The sequence below is a fragment of the Diceros bicornis genome, chromosome 36 (assembly GCF_020826845.1).
Source record: "Diceros bicornis minor isolate mBicDic1 chromosome 36, mDicBic1.mat.cur, whole genome shotgun sequence".
NCBI lineage: Eukaryota > Metazoa > Chordata > Mammalia > Perissodactyla > Rhinocerotidae > Diceros > Diceros bicornis.
In genome coordinates this window covers 31,058,096-31,074,262 of record NC_080775.1, presented here as the reverse complement: position 1 = coordinate 31,074,262, position 16,167 = coordinate 31,058,096, and the positions used below count along the sequence as shown (strand labels likewise).

The following is a 16,167-nucleotide window of genomic DNA, read 5'->3' as shown; positions in this document are numbered from 1 at the left end:
GATAAAGATTGACTTAGATGTGGTATCATACTTGATCTTTTTTAAATGCAGGTTTATCCATCCACCATCCATCTATCCATCTCTCTCTATGCATTTTCCTTCACAGGGTTTGGCTCATTTGTAGAGAAAACTGTGATGCCTTACATTAGTACAACACCAGCCAAGCTCAGGAACCCTTGCACAAGTGAACAGAACTGCACCAGCCCATTTAGCTACAAAAATGTGCTCAGTCTTACTGATAAAGGGGAAGTGTTCAATGAACTTGTTGGTAAACAGCGCATATCTGGAAATTTGGACTCTCCAGAAGGTGGCTTTGATGCAATCATGCAAGTTGCGGTTTGTGGAGTAAGTACATTCATTTTCTATGAAGGGATGTTATTTGTGTGAATTTTAACTATGATTTTACTATCAGTTTGTAGAAAAAATTACCTTAATTACCATATCATACGTGGTTATTCTAGAGAAGTACAGAATTTAATCCCTTAAATCCTCTCCAACTACAAGTGTTTTATAAAAGCATATTTAATCATTTTGTCCCTATTTAAACGATGGTAGTTAGTTCCTTTACACGGGGTTTTAAAAGCCAGAATGCTCACCATTTGGAGCAGTGGGGCAGTTTTGCTGTACTTAAGCTGGTGTTCTGGGTGTTTAGGAGAGGCCCAGGTGTCCTGACTTTCTGGCTTCGTGCCAGAGATGGACTTGAGGCTATCTGAGGTATCACCGGGAGCATTAAAAGTGCTCAAATGGAACAGCGTCTCAGATACCCTTTTCCTTTGGTCGGTTTTCTTCTGTTCATTGTCTTGGAAACGTGTCCTTCCCCGTGTCTTAGTAATTCAAAAAGAAAGACCTTTTTAAGTCCTGGTTTGTAAGCTCTATGGGAACATGTATTTTGAGGAGTCGTGTAATATTTGTAGTTTTAATTGTAAGATTTTCAGTAGTAGCAAGCTCATCTCCATTGGACTAGTGATTAGAATTTTATGACCCATTTACCATCTGAGGGTTTTGAGACGACCTTTTAGTGATCTAGCTGGAGCTGAAACTAGAAAACATTGTGAGGTAAACTTTGTCATAAGTACCCATTGCTGTCTCATCCCCCCCCCCCCACCTTTTCCCTCATAGTTCCCCTGTTCCCTAGAAGACCTTCCTTGATTCCAGATTCTTCTTAATGGTTATTTTTCAACCAGTTTCTGCTAGGTGCTAGCTGGTATCCAGATAATAACAAGGTATAGCAATATGGTACAGTGGTGAAGAGAACAGTCTTCAGACTGTTATGACCTGGCTTCAAATTTTCCCACCACTGATCCTAGGCAGTTTACTTAGCCACTCTAGAGGACCGTTTCCTTCTCCTCCAGAAGGGTTGATAATAGATACACCTCACAGGGCTGTTAGGAAGTTTAAATGCAGAAATCCATGTAAAGTGCCAATAGCACTCAGCAAGCATTAGCTATTACACTCTCGTTACTTCTGACTTCTCCCTGGGGTAGTTGTGGTTTAAGGACAGTATCTGCTTTTTTTTTTTTTTTTCTGAGGAAGATCAGCCCTGAGCTAACATCCCATGCCAATCCTCCTGTTTTTTGCTGAGGAAGATTGGCCCTGAGCTAACATCTGTGCCCATCTTCTTCTACTTTATATGGGACGCCGCCACAGCATGGCTTGACAAGCGGTGCATAGATCCGCGACCAGGATCCGAACCTGCGAACCCTGGGCTGCCGAAGCAGAGCACGCTGACTTAATCCTCATGCCACTGGGCCGGCCCAGTATCTGCTTTTAAAGCTGAAGAAAGAGTAATATTCCAGGTGGAGCCCAGCCTGACTCTTCTTTCCAGCCATTCATTTGTGATCCTGTTAGCCCTTCACTGTGGAGAGAGCATTCTTGGGCTGCCGCTACCATGCCTCCACTTGTGGGGTTAAAACGGGCCATCACATCCTGGCCATTACTGTCTTTCTGTGTTAGTCATGCTGACTGAGAGCACCTGTTCCACCTACTTTTCTAGATGCAAAAAAGATAGACATTCCACTTGGATTGCCAGCATTAATAAACTTAATTCCTGCCTTCAAGGAATTTACAGTCTTATGAGGGGATATACAGATATGTTGAGTAAATTTAGACAAATATAATTACAAAATTACCATAGAGAGAAGAGGATTTTGCTGTTACTTTAAATTCTTTATTGAATTAGGTGGAGAATAAAATCAGTGAACAAATAAATAGTACTGATGAGTTAGAATAGGTGGAATCAAGCAGGTCAGGTCTTTGGAGAAGGTAATTTTTTCCATAATTAGAAAGGAAGGCCTAATATGGAAGGCCAATAAAGGAGGTATATGCTATAGAAGTTAGAGCAAAGGTGGATGGAAGGATGGGAACAAGACAGCAGCAGTAGGGTAAAGGAAGGTATGGGCTGAGACATTTTTGTTTACTCAGCACATACTCATTAAGCAGCAACTGTGCACCAAACACTGTGCCAGCTACTGGAGATACAATGATGAGCAAAACCAGATGTGGTCCCTGCCCCACAAGGAGGTAGCTTACTGTCTAGTCGGGGAGAGACATTGATTTTAAAAGATCTCATTTTTTAAAAAAGCTGAGAGAAATGGACAACCAGGCAAGATACAGTTTTACAGGGGCCAGCCCAGTGGCTTAGCGGTTAAGTGCTTGTGCTCCGCTACTGGCGGCCTGGGTTCGCGTCCCGGGCACGCACTGACGCACCGCTTCTCCGGCCATGCTGAGGTGGTGTCCCACGTACAGCAACTAAAAGGATGTGCAACTATGACATACAACTATCTACTGGGGCTTTGGGGAGAAAAAGGGAAAAAAAAAGGAGGAGGATTGCCAATAGATGTTAGCTCAGGGCCAGTCTTCCTCAGCAAAAAGAGGAGGCTTAGCATGGATGTTAGCTCAGGGCTGATCTTCCTCACCACAAAAAAAAAAAAAAAGAGATAGTTTTATAGTGATCCGGATGGAGGAGCTTTATTCAGTGTGCTCCATGCATTTATCAGCAAAATCATGAGCAGTGTGAAGAGAGAAGATAGAGAAGAGACAGCATTAGGTTAAAAGTACAATGGTAGCCTATATGAAGATTAAAAGATTTATGTTGAATTATTGTGAGTAGTATTTTGAAATTGAAATCATTTTCTTTTCAAGTCATTGATTGGCTGGAGGAATGTTACACGGCTGCTGGTGTTTTCCACGGATGCTGGCTTTCACTTTGCTGGAGATGGGAAACTTGGTGGCATTGTTTTACCAAATGATGGACAGTGTCACCTGGAAAATGATGTATATACAATGAGCCATTATTATGTAAGTGCTTAATTCCTTACATATTGAATGGATTCGTGCTGAATTTTAGTGTTTAATACTAAGAGTATGTGGGTGACTGGCTTGTGGGTTTTTCAGGGTTTGGGGTTTTGTTATTTTGGTAAGTATGGGCCCTAACCTAATGTGCAGGAAAACTGGTATTGCTGTTTCTGAAGATGTGGCTTTGTACTTGCTTCCTTCCGCTTAGACAAGGGCCCCAGTCGGGTGAGGGGAGCTGCTCAAATAACTTTCCTCCTGGCCTCAGCCTGAGCTATGTCTCCTCTCACTTGCATGCGTCATTTGGTTAGTGAATTTGACATTATTTCTAAACAAACAATTTGTATAGTTTTACACTCCTTATCTTATTTATATATTATTTTTAAAAGTAGGCACCTCACCTCAGCTGAAAATAAAGATTGGCAAATTATTCAAGTTATACAAGAAATAAACCTTATTGAATCTTGGTCTTTTTCATAAGTGATAAATAATACAACCTATAATTACTGACAATTCTTTAATTTCATTGTTCTGACATATGCATTTATTATGGAAATTTTTATACACATAAAGTTAGAAGAGGATTAGAACGGCATATGTACACACTGTCCATTTCAGCAATATTTGTGTTATTTCAAGCAGTCTTGTGTAAGTAATCCAGTTATGTATGCAAATCATTATTATTTTCAAAAAATGTTGAAAGACAAAAATCATGACTATGGAAAAACCACAGAACTTTAACGCAGAGATGAAGACATTGAAATTGTTTAAGATTTTGTTTATCTTGGGTCACTCATCACTGTAAGTGGAGACTGCGGCCGAGAAATCAAAAGAAGACAGAGACTTGGAAGGCAGCAGTGGAAGAATTAAGAAAGATCATCAAGTGTAAGGAAGTGTCATTAGAGACCAAGGCCAAGATTCCCCACACCCTCGTGTTCCCAATACTATGTATGAGTGCCAAACCTGGACAGTGGAGAAGACTGACGGGAAAAAAATGGATTCGTTTGAGATATGGTGTTGGAGGAGAGCTCTGTGGATACCCTGGCCTGCCAGAAAGACAAACAAGTGGGTCCTAGAGCAAATTAAGCCTCATCTATCGCTGGAGGCAAAAATGATAAAACTGAGGCTGTCCTACTTTGGGCACGTTATGAGAAGGCAGGATTCTTTGGAAAAGACAGTAATGCTGGGAAAAGCAGAAGGCAGCAGGAAAAGAGGAAGACCAAGTGTGAGATGGATTGACCCCATAAAGGAAGCCACAGGCATGCGTCTACACAAGCTGAGTGGGGCTGTCGAGGACAGGACATTGTGGACATCACTCATTCGTAGGGTGGCCAGGAGTCGGAGCTGACTTGACAACATGTGACACACCTTGAAAAACTAGAATAGATCGGATGTAGTTACATACTAAATTTTATTACTTAATTTTTTAGGATTATCCTTCTATTGCTCACCTTGTCCAGAAACTAAGTGAAAATAACATTCAGACGATTTTTGCAGTTACTGAAGAATTTCAGCCTGTTTACAAGGTAAATATATATATATATATGTGTGTGACATAAAAAGAGGAACAAATTTCTGGACCCTTTTGTTTAGTCCTTAGAGGCAGAATCATGTTTGAATTGAAAGTGGGGAAATGGCATCCACTAGACAGACTGGATTTTACGAAAGTGGTTTATGTTAATTTTTAATTACATATTATAAAACTAGTTTTTTTTTTTTTTTTTTTGGTGAGGAAGACCAGCCCTGAGCTAACATCCAATGCCAATCCTCCTCTTTTTTGCTGAGGAAGATTGGCCCTGGGCTAACATCCTTGCCCATCTTCCTCTACTTTATATGGGACACCGCCACAGCATGGGTTAACAAGCGGTGCGTCAGTGCGCACCCAGGATCTGAACCGGCGAACCCCAGGCCGCTGCAGCAGAGCGCGTGCACTTAACCGCTTGCGCCACCGGGCTGGCCCCTAAAACTAGTTTTTTTAGGTCTGACTACTTAAGTTATTTAGGAAATGTATAGGAAACTGGTATTTAAAAGTAACTATTAGGGACTTGGTATATGCTGATTGGTTGAATGAATAGTATTTGTATATGTTTTATCTTTTAATTGCAGGAACTGAAAAATTTGATCCCTAAGTCAGCAGTAGGCACATTATCTGCGAATTCCAGCAATGTAATTCAGTTGATCATTGATGCCTACAACGTGAGTACATTTTAAATAATATCTGTTTTGGACAGTATGCTGTTGAGAGTACTTTGCTCAAAGAAAGTAAAACTCCCTTCATACACAATTTAGCAAGCCCAGAGGATAACATAAAACTTAAATTCTATATATCTGGAGGAAAAACTCTTATATTCTCTTACAAAAGCATAATTTTTGGCATAGCCTAAACAAAGCAAAAATATGATAAAGGCATGTGGAGTAAGTATCCGTTTGAATAGGTCTCCTTGTTGGAAAGCAAGTGTGCAACATAACTTACATTTAGATTTATAGGATTACCTCAATCTTCTTTTTCCTCCCCAAAGTATCCTTTATAGATTCATCTATTTTGGTGAATTGTGCTGGAAATGCTTTTTTGCCGATTCTTCTCTTGCTATGTATTTAGAGGATATAGTTTTCTGTTCTCAAGAGATACACAAACACTCATATATACATGTACCATAAAATATATATGAATGTAAATATATATATGACTTACCTATCTTAAAAAGATTTATAAGATTTTTCCCCCCACACATGGAAGGAAGTTGAGTTGAAATTAAAGAGGAATTGTTTTCTTCATCTAGAGCTTAATTCAGAGTACATGTACGGATCCTCATTAAGCAGTGGTGAATAATCATTTTAAGTAATCCGCAGCATTTGTAGTATTATGGTAACCATTGTGTGCTGCATACACCGCCTCCACCCCTCAACCCTTTGACAGGTTGAATTTTAGATATTTTTTACCTTGTGCCAGGGGTTCCCAAAATGTTTTGGAAAGATCCTACTTGAGAGAGAGAGGTTTTCACAAAGATTTTCAAGATTCAGTTGTTACATGTCTTCTGCATAGCTGTTCTCTGACTTCATAGACTATCTTAAATGTTTTCCTAACTCCCATCTGCATTGTAGGGCGTGGGAACAGAGAGAGTTCGCCGTTGCAGCTTTCTCCATTTGTCCTGAGTGGTCTTATATTCTGAAAAAGCACTGGCTTGAATCCTTCCTACTTGGGGTTTTTGGTTTGTTTTTTTGGCCAGGGCTACAGTGGCTCCCAAGCACATTTGTTCCCAGATGGTATGGTAGATTGTTGACTTCAGTCCCTACTCAGCTGGCGGTGGTGGGGCCAGAGCAGAGCATGTTGCCAATGGGTAAAGAATGTTTGTTCCGAGTTCTCAGCACTCCTCATACGGCCTCTGTGCTGTATGATCAGTAATGTTTTAGCTCAGTAATTAAAATACAAATACTCTTAACTCTTTCAATCATGTACATTCTTTTGAAGAATTGATCCTTATTAATTAGAGCCTGTTTCTCTGGGTTCTCTGTTTTCTGTTCACTCAGGATTTGGCTTTAAATATTTTATTTAAATGATATTGTTTTCTTAACAGTTCATTTCACCCACTGGTTTTATGCATTCAGCTTATTTCATAGTAGCATTTTGTTTGCCTTTCCTATGTCTAATTAGCCTTTCTTTTAGTCTCTTTCCTCAGAAGTCATTTTGGAAAACAGCAAATTGCCAGAAGGAGTAACAATAAATTACAAATCTTACTGTAAGAATGGGGTGAATGGAACAGGGGAAAATGGAAGAAAATGCTCCAATATTTCCATTGGAGATGAGGTATGTTGTATAAACATTTTCTGAAGAAAAGAAAAAATGGCTTGTTTTAAGCAACTTACTTTATAATTTGAGAAACAATAAAAGAAATGAATAGCTTTTTGAAATATTTTTTAGTAGATTTAAATTGTTTAGTTGTTAACTTAATCTTTTTTTTTCCTTCAAGGTTCAATTTGAAATTAGCATAACTTCAAATAAATGTCCAAATAAGAATTCTGAGACCATTAAAATTAAGCCTCTGGGCTTCACTGAAGAGGTGGAGATTATTCTTCAGTTCATCTGTGAGTGTGAATGCCAGAGCGAGGGCATCCCCAGCAGCCCCAGGTGTCACGAAGGGAATGGCACGTTTGAGTGTGGGGCATGCAGGTAAGTGGAGGCTGGGGGAGAAGCACAGAGAGGTGTATAGCCTTAGACAGTTACAGGCAGGCTGTGTTTTGGGACACCCAGAGAAAATCTCTCTATTTGGAGCAAGTAAATCATTTATTCCAACCACTATTGCTCACCACAAAATCAATGTGATGATCTTGCGTGTGATATTTATAGAGAGTTCTTCCTTGCCTTTTTTTCCCTAAGAAAACTGCTCTTTACTCTAAAATAAAAGCTTTTATAGCCATCCAAGACGTATATTTAACAAACTTACGATAACATTTGGGTTTTTTCCTCATATAATAGCAATCTGAATTCTCCAGAGCTAAATAAGCTTATATAGAATATGTGTATAGAAAAATGTTTTGGAAAGATATATCAAACTTATAGTGGTGATTTAACTGGGAAATGGAATTAGGAAGCAATAAAGGATATTCACTTTGTACTACATTTACATTGTTGGAATAATTTTTAAAAAATAAGTTATTTTGTAAAATTAAAAAGAAAATAATATTGAGGCCGGCCCAGTGGCGTAGTGGTTAAGTTTGCACGCTTTGCTTCAGTGGCCCGGGGTTCACAGGTTTGGATCCTGGGCGCGGACCTACACACTACTCATCAAGTCATGCTGTGGTGGCGTCCCACATACAAAATAGAGGAAGATTGGCACAGATGTTAGCTCAGGGCCAATCTTCTTCACCAAAAAAGAAAAACAAAACAGTATTTTCAGAACACAGAATCCACTGCTAACAAAACTTTAATCAAATTATTTTAAATTTTATTTTCATATTCTGGTAACTTTTCAATTAAAAAATGAAACTGAGGGCTGGCCCCGTGGCTCAGTGGTTAAGTGCGTGCGCTCCGCTGCTGGCGGCCCGGGTTCGGATCCCGGGCGCGAACCGACACACCACTTCTCCAGCCATGCTGAGGCCGCGTCCCACATACAGCAACTAGAAGGATGTGCAGCTATGACATACAACTATCTACTGGGGCTTTGGGGGGGAAAAATAAATAAATAAAATTATAAAAAAAAAAAATAAAACTGAATATACTCTAAATACAGCTTTCTCCTTAAAAGGTTAGGAGGAGGGGAGAGTATTTTGGTCTACGTGTCAGCCCCAAATGACTAGGCTTTGAAATGTTTTTAATCATGAGAAAAATAAATGGCTGTATTTTGCCATCGTAATATTAGCTGTCTATTCCAAATAATTAAAATGTTACATTTTTACTCTCCGTGCTGTACATATCCTGACTGAGTCATGTAGATCCATTTTTAGTAAAATATAATTTAACTAAAAAGATTATCTTCCTTCCCTTTGTATATTTACGAGAATTAGTGTGTCCAGTGTCTGTAGGCATTAGGTGTTCTAAAAATACACAGTGTGTCTGAAAAGTCTGGACTCGTAGGATAAATTTATTTTTAAACAGTATGTTAGTTATATTTTCAAATGATATGCTCAATAATGTTTTTCTTCAACTTCCATACACTTTTTGGGATGTGTTTATTGTACTTTTTTTGGGTTAACAATTGGATCATTGCTTTAAATTTAGAGATATTTCACCTATAATAGCAAATATAATAGCATATTATTTGAAAACATAACTAATATACTCTTTAAAAATAAGTTTATCCTATGTTTCCAATGTTTTGTTTACCTGTTCATTGTTAGATTGTATTTTCATCTTGATCAGAAGATTTTTTTCCTAGGCCCCTGCATATATTCCATATGAACTTGAGTGGCTGGTGTGATGTGTGCATGTGTACACATTTGTACATGTCTGTGACGTGTGCTGTGAACGCTCCATGTAATATAATTGTAGCTTGAAGGAATTGTTCGTAGTCTTATTTTCTCGCCCAGTCTTTTTCACAGTATGACTTGTTATGTTCAATTATTTTATTTTATGTGATTGACATTTTGGACTCTTCTGTAGGTGCAACGAGGGACGTGTTGGCCGACATTGTGAATGTAGTACAGATGAAGTGAACAGTGAGGATATGGATGCTTACTGCAGGAAGGAGAACAGTTCAGAAATCTGCAGCAACAATGGAGAGTGTGTCTGTGGACAGTGTGTTTGTAGGAAGAGGGATAATACAAATGAAATTTATTCTGGCAAATTCTGCGAGTGTGATAATTTCAACTGTGATAGATCCAATGGCTTAATTTGTGGAGGTGAGAAAGTGGTCTGAAAATGGTTACAAAATGTGATCCCATCTAATACCATAAAAAATGTTAGGACTGCTTGGAGAATAAATAGAAAAAGGGCAGCATTGTGGGTCAGTCCATCCCTTAGATACACTTTCTTCCACCATTATTGCTTATTTTTGCTTTTAAATCAATGCTGTGATTTTATATTTTTACCTTTGTTATGAGAAATGGTATTTTTAATTGCAGGAAATGGTGTTTGCAAGTGTCGTGTGTGTGAATGCAACCCCAACTACACTGGCAGTGCGTGCGACTGTTCTCTGGACACGACTTCCTGCATGGCCACCAATGGCCAGATCTGCAATGGCCGGGGCATCTGTGAGTGTGGCGCCTGTAAGTGCACAGACCCTAAGTTTCAGGGGCCAACTTGTGAGATGTGTCAGACCTGCCTTGGCGTCTGTGCTGAGCACAAGTAAGTATTTTCTCATTGCTTGAAATAGTTGATATTTGCTGTCTGTTGACCTGGCGATGTATTATCGCTAGAACCAGAACAGTGCCGATATCAGGTTACACTGTAAATAAAATACCTGCCACTAAAACCTGCTCTTTAAAACTCAGTAGCTAGCGTCTGTCGTGTGATATTGAAGTGTGCTATGTGAGACTGGTACCATTATTTTGATCTGAATTTGCTATGTAATTAAATCCATGTGGTAACTTTTGTTAAATTAGCATTATCAATTGCTTAATTACTATCTTATGACTAAACTAAACAAAATTGAGTTTTGCCCCTTGAAAGAACTATTATTGTACCAGCAACACATTGTTTAAATTATTTTGGTTTTATATTATGTTTATGTAGTGTCTGATAGGGCTAGTTTTATTTTTTGTTGTTAGTGTGGTGGAGTGGATTTCGGCTCTGGGTACCCTGTGGACAGCAGAGCAGAGCCCTGCCCAGTCTTTCTATGCCATCCTCTCACCTTCTGGTGCTGTATCAGACAAGGAAGCTCCACTGCTGTTCACAGGGTTTTCACGGCCATTGTTTTCGGGAGTGGGTGACCAGGTCCTTCTCCCTAGTCTGTCTAGTCTGGAAGCTCAGCTGAAACCTGTCCACCGTGGGTGACCCTGCCGGTATTTGGAACACTGATGGCAGAGCTTTCAGCATCACAGCAACACGCAGCTGCCACAGTGTGACACCCGGCAGATGGGTTGTGTGGTTCCCTGACTGGGAGATGAACCCAGGCCGCGGCCATGAAAGCGCCAAATCTTAACCACTAGACCACCAGGGCTCGCTAGTTTTGTTTTACTACTCTTTTATTTCTTTTTTGTAATTTTAGTTTGAACTGTAATAACCCTATAATTGCACTTGAGAAACTAGTATCTTTATATTTAGTTTTCCCATCTAGAAATGTTATATACGTCTCCATTTAATCAGATCTTCTTTCATAGCTCTTGGTTTAATTTGGTCAAATTTGAGTATAGCACATGAAATAATCTTTAAGTGAATATTTATTTTAAGTAATAAATTTTAAATCTAATAATTTTTGTTTTAAGAGAATGTGTTCAGTGCAGAGCCTTCAATAAAGGAGAAAAGAAAGACACATGCGCCCAGGAATGTTCACATTTCAACATTACCAAGGTTGAAAATCGGGACAAATTACCTCAGCCAGGCCAGGTTGATCCCCTGTCCCACTGTAAGGAGAAGGATGTGGACGATTGCTGGTTCTATTTCACGTACTCAGTGAACGGGAACAACGAGGCCATTGTTCACGTTGTGGAGACTCCAGGTTTGATCATTTCATAATGTTTTCCATTTTCTTTTCTGTCTTGTTTCTACTACTTAGGCCTATTGGCAGTTTCCCTAATATCCAGCTTGATTATTTTAGGTTCAAATTGGGATATTTTTAATCTCTCAAAGCATAAAATAGTATTTAATTAACCACATAAGAAATAAGGGAGGAGGAGAAAGCAAGTGTTAGGTGTTACGAGTGGAGAGTTTGAAGATCCCAGGCAGGAATCACACACAGCGTGTAGCTTGTGCCTGCACTCAGCAGGTGCCGACAGGAGGTGTGGCATCGTTGATGGTGTTTAAATCTGAGCTTGGTTTAGGCTTGGATTCTGGGAAAGATCATTTGTTAAAGGATATTATAAAGTGTGAATTTGTTCAGCTTCTCAGAAGAGGAAATGTTTTTATCTTGGTCTGTCTAGGTGCTTTTTTTGTATATTCTTTGGAATTTTCTACATTTGTGTACAGGTTTTTGTGGAAACTAAATTTTCATTTCTTTTGGATAGATGTTAGGAATGGATTTGGGGGGCACAGGGTAAGCATATGTTTAACTTTATAAGAAACAGCCAAACTTTTTTAAAGTCTCTGTACTGTTTTGCATTTTCAGATAAGTGTTTTGCTAATATTGCCTCCCAGTCTATGCCTCCTTGTCTTTTCATTTTCTTAACAGTGTTTTTTGAAGACCAGGAGCTTTAATTTTAATGAACTACAATTTACCAAGTTTTTCTTTTATGGATCTTACTATTACTATTGTATCTAAGAACTGTCTGCCTAACTCAGATTCGTAAGGGTTTTTCTCCTGTGTTTTCTTCTAGAAGTTTTATAGTTTGATTTTTCGTTTAGGTCTGTAACCCATTTTGAGTTAATCTTAGTATATGGAGTGAGGTCCAGTTTTTTGCATGTATGTGTCCAATAGTTCTGGTACCATTTGTTGAAAGACTGACCTTTCTCCACCTGTGTTGAAAATCAGGTGACCTCATATGTGTGGGCTTATTTCTTACTCTTTATTCTGTTTCATTAGTTTGCGCATCTGTCCTTTAGCCAATACCACATTGTCTCAGTTACTGTCGCTTTATAGCTGGTCTTGAAATCTGGTGATGTGAGGTGTCCAACTTTGTTCTTTTCCAAGAGTGTTTTGAAACACTTTCCTGGTTCTCTGCCTTCCTTGTACATTTTAGAATTAACTTACTGATATCTACAAAAATCCTGCCAGGATTTTGATTGAGATTGCATTGAGTTTACAGATCAAGCTGGTGGAGAACTGACATCTTAACAATACTGAGCCTTCCAATCCATGAATGTGAAATGTCTCCCCATTTATTCAGGTCTTCTTTGATTTCCTTCATCAGTGTTCAGTAATTTTTAGCATACAAATATTGCACATATTTTGTTAGATTATACATAAGTATTTCATGATTTTTGATGCTATAGTAGAAGATGCTATTTTCTAAATTTTAATTTCCAGTATGTAGAAATAAATTTCTATGTAGTGTATGGAAATACATGTGCTTTTTGTTTATTGATCCTACTCCTGTGGCCGTGTAAACTCACTTGTTAGTTCTAGCCTCTTTTTATAGACTCTTTGGGAGAGTAGACGTTCGCTTGTCTTGCATTTTTATTCCAATGTGTTTTTATGAGACCACCCAGCCCTCTTTACTTTGCATGTATTGATCCCTCATGTGCTCATTCTTTCCTTCTTACTGCACAGAGTGCCCCACTGGTCCAGACATCATTCCTATTGTAGCTGGTGTGGTTGCTGGAATTGTTCTCATTGGCCTTGCATTGCTGCTGATTTGGAAGCTTTTAATGATAATTCATGACAGAAGGGAGTTTGCCAAATTTGAAAAGGAGAAAATGAATGCCAAATGGGACACGGTAAGTTGCAAAAAATTTAAAAAGTAAAGTGGTTCATAAAGTAAATGTCACACTTCTAAGACTTGGTTTATTAACTCTAAAACTGATTGTTCAAGTCCTCTTTAAATATTTTATTCCTCAAAAGTTCATTATTCAGAGAACTTGCATTTAGTGAAAAACAGAAAACATGTTAAATACATCCCATTAAGATAAAATATTTTAAGAATGTGTCTTCTGGTCATTGTGGTCAATATTTTTATTTGCTTAATAATTTTGATCTTAAATCTGCTCTTTTGCCTTTTCATCTCATGTAAAATAGAATCCCAAATACCGTTATCTGTGTAGCAAGCTATTCAGTGGAAAGCTTCTCTCTCTTTTTCCCCCAACAAAGAACCTTAAGTGGAAAACAGCCAGACTCAACAAGCTACATGCTGTGTGATTGCATTTACATGACAGTCTGGAAAAGGCAAACTACAGGGCAGAAATCACATCACTGGCTTCTAGGGGTAGTAGTGGGGAGAAGGGGGCACGAGGGATCTTCTTGGGATGATCTTAATTGTGGGTGTGTTTATACATTTGAGAATTCATGGAACTCTATACTTAAGAAGGGTATAATTTACTTTCTGCAAATTATAACTCAATAAACTTTGCTTTATAAAAAATTTTAAAGCTATAAGTGACTGAAAGTTTGTGCTAGCATTTAGTGCTTTGAAATGTGGAGTCAGGGTGGGGTGGCCAAATGTTGGTCCTCGTGTATTTATCTTTTGATACAAGAAGGCAATGACGATCTTCAGTATTTTTAAATTGTAAATGAATTTTAACCATTTGCATTCTACTAAAATTTGCTTGGGTTTTTAAAAAAATAGTAAATTTCAGAAGTGTAGAAGTAGTAAAATAGTGAAAATTCTCTTTTATAGTGTTTAAACACTATACATGTCAATTTTTTTCTGATGAAATCAATAGAAACTATTTCTTTTACTTTAGCAAGAAAATCCGATTTACAAGAGTCCTATTAATAATTTCAAGAATCCAAACTATGGACGTAAAGCTGGTCTCTAAGTTGCCGTTCGTATTTTCTTTCATTTTCTGTCTTTGCATGTGAACTTTTATCCTTTTTTACTGCACTGTGTGTCCTTTATCACTATTGCTCTTTTTTTAAAGTCTGGCTTTGTTTATATGGCTATATTATGGCTTTTCCTTTTGTGTGTTCATTTAGAGTTAGTGTTGAGAAGGGCCTTAAAATAAGCTTTATGGTATAGAAGCAGCAGCTGTGCTGTAGTGAACAGAGAATGTGCTTTGTGGTCGGACAGACCTCGGGTCAAATCCCGGTTCTTCCACTTAGTGAGTCCCTTCACCTCCCTGCACTGTCGTGTTTCCTAGCTTTAACGGGCAGTCAGTAGTAATGTCTGTTGTATGGTGTGGTTGTTTTTGGCTAATGAACTACAGTGTATGAAATCAGCCTGTCAGTTATAATTCTCACTACAGTCTTAATGCTTTAGGCGGTATTATCCTTATATAACAATTATTACATGTAAGTTTTACGGTGAAGTAGTGAAAAGTGAACGTGAAATCTAAATTGCAAAATAGAAAAATGTAACCTGATATAACATTTATATAATATACAATGATATATAACAACAATATTATTGTTATTGGTTCTAGAAATATCTTGAAATTCTTTAGTTCTTAGTTGTACTTTGAAATTCCATTAAAAACCGGAAGACCTTTTATTTATATGTGTATATATATATATATTTTTCTCATTAGTTATTGAATGATTCTAATATTCAAAGCTAACATTGAACTTCTTTAGATAAAAAAACTTTAAAGAGAAAAGTCCTATTACAGTTCTAAATAAAAACTTAGTTGAAAATTTCATAGTTGTAATAAGGCTTGCTTATCCTATTCTCTAAGTTATTTTGGAGAATATTGTTCTTTGTTTTCCCTGGATAACAAATTTATCATTTTCTCTTTTATCAGTAGTGAGCAGGATTCTTTCTTATATCTGAATGTTCATGAAATGCTTCTAGCATATTTTAATATAATCATGTAAGCCCCTAAAACTCTGATAAAAAGGTTGTGATTAGAACAGAATCTCCTGACTGGTAATCCAGAACTCATCTTTCCTTTCCCAACTACTTTTGTTCTTAATTCACGTGTGAGAAGAGTGAGCCACAGAAGGTTCGGTAACTTGACCATGTTCCCATGGCTGGTCAGTGGAAGCGCTGAGATTCAGCCCCAGGCAGCTGGGCGCCAGGATCCATGTTCCTATCTGCTGCATTGTGCTGTAGCAGTCACGAATCTTTAGGAGACTCTGTTACCTGTTAGGAAGAGGTAGATCACTCTCTATGGGGAATTATAGCTTGTTGACATTCCTTGTAACCTCAAGTAACACTGCTGCGCTGGCAAACATTGTAACGGGGAAATCACTTGATTGCATGGAAACCAACACTGCAGTCTTGCTTGTTTACCCTACTGGGAGCGTACTCATGAAATAGTAACAAATAAGATCTTAAAATACAGGAATGTTTAATAGTTTTAAGAGATATAGGAAGTACCCATAACATTAGAAACTGTTACTTGTCAGATTTTTCTTTTGTTTTTAAGCAGATTTTAAGACTTTTGAAATGCAAAGTTTAATTTGATGGAAGAAAATCCTAGTCAGCTCCATAGCGGGCGGCTGATACATTTCCTGTGAGTCTGAGACTGGACACAGTCTTCGCTTTCTGACCTGCTATTTTCCAGAAAGTCATTTTTAGAAAGAAACTGATTTACTGGGATTTTTTTCTTTCTTTCCTTTTTTATTTGGTGGGTCAATAACAGTCAAAATTGACAATTTCATATGGTTACTTCTCATATGAGAAAAATTTCGGTATGTCCTACCGAAAGGTGAAATTTTCACCTTTGCTGTACATTTAATTATACTTTGA

At 38.0% G+C, this 16,167-nt stretch overlaps 1 protein-coding gene across 1 annotated transcript in view; it reads left to right on the top strand.

The window, feature by feature from the left end:
- ITGB1 (integrin subunit beta 1) overlaps positions 1 to 16,167 on the top strand; it is a 46,672-nt gene that overhangs the window by 26,309 nt on the left and 4,196 nt on the right. Inside the window, exons 6-15 of the mRNA XM_058532741.1 lie at positions 107 to 345; positions 3,142 to 3,297; positions 4,722 to 4,817; positions 5,398 to 5,487; positions 6,956 to 7,096; positions 7,260 to 7,459; positions 9,389 to 9,627; positions 9,850 to 10,072; positions 11,152 to 11,384; positions 13,092 to 13,258. Coding sequence (XP_058388724.1) covers positions 107 to 345; positions 3,142 to 3,297; positions 4,722 to 4,817; positions 5,398 to 5,487; positions 6,956 to 7,096; positions 7,260 to 7,459; positions 9,389 to 9,627; positions 9,850 to 10,072; positions 11,152 to 11,384; positions 13,092 to 13,258 — 1,784 coding nt within the window. The remainder of the gene's footprint in view (positions 1 to 106; positions 346 to 3,141; positions 3,298 to 4,721; positions 4,818 to 5,397; positions 5,488 to 6,955; positions 7,097 to 7,259; positions 7,460 to 9,388; positions 9,628 to 9,849; positions 10,073 to 11,151; positions 11,385 to 13,091; positions 13,259 to 16,167) is intronic.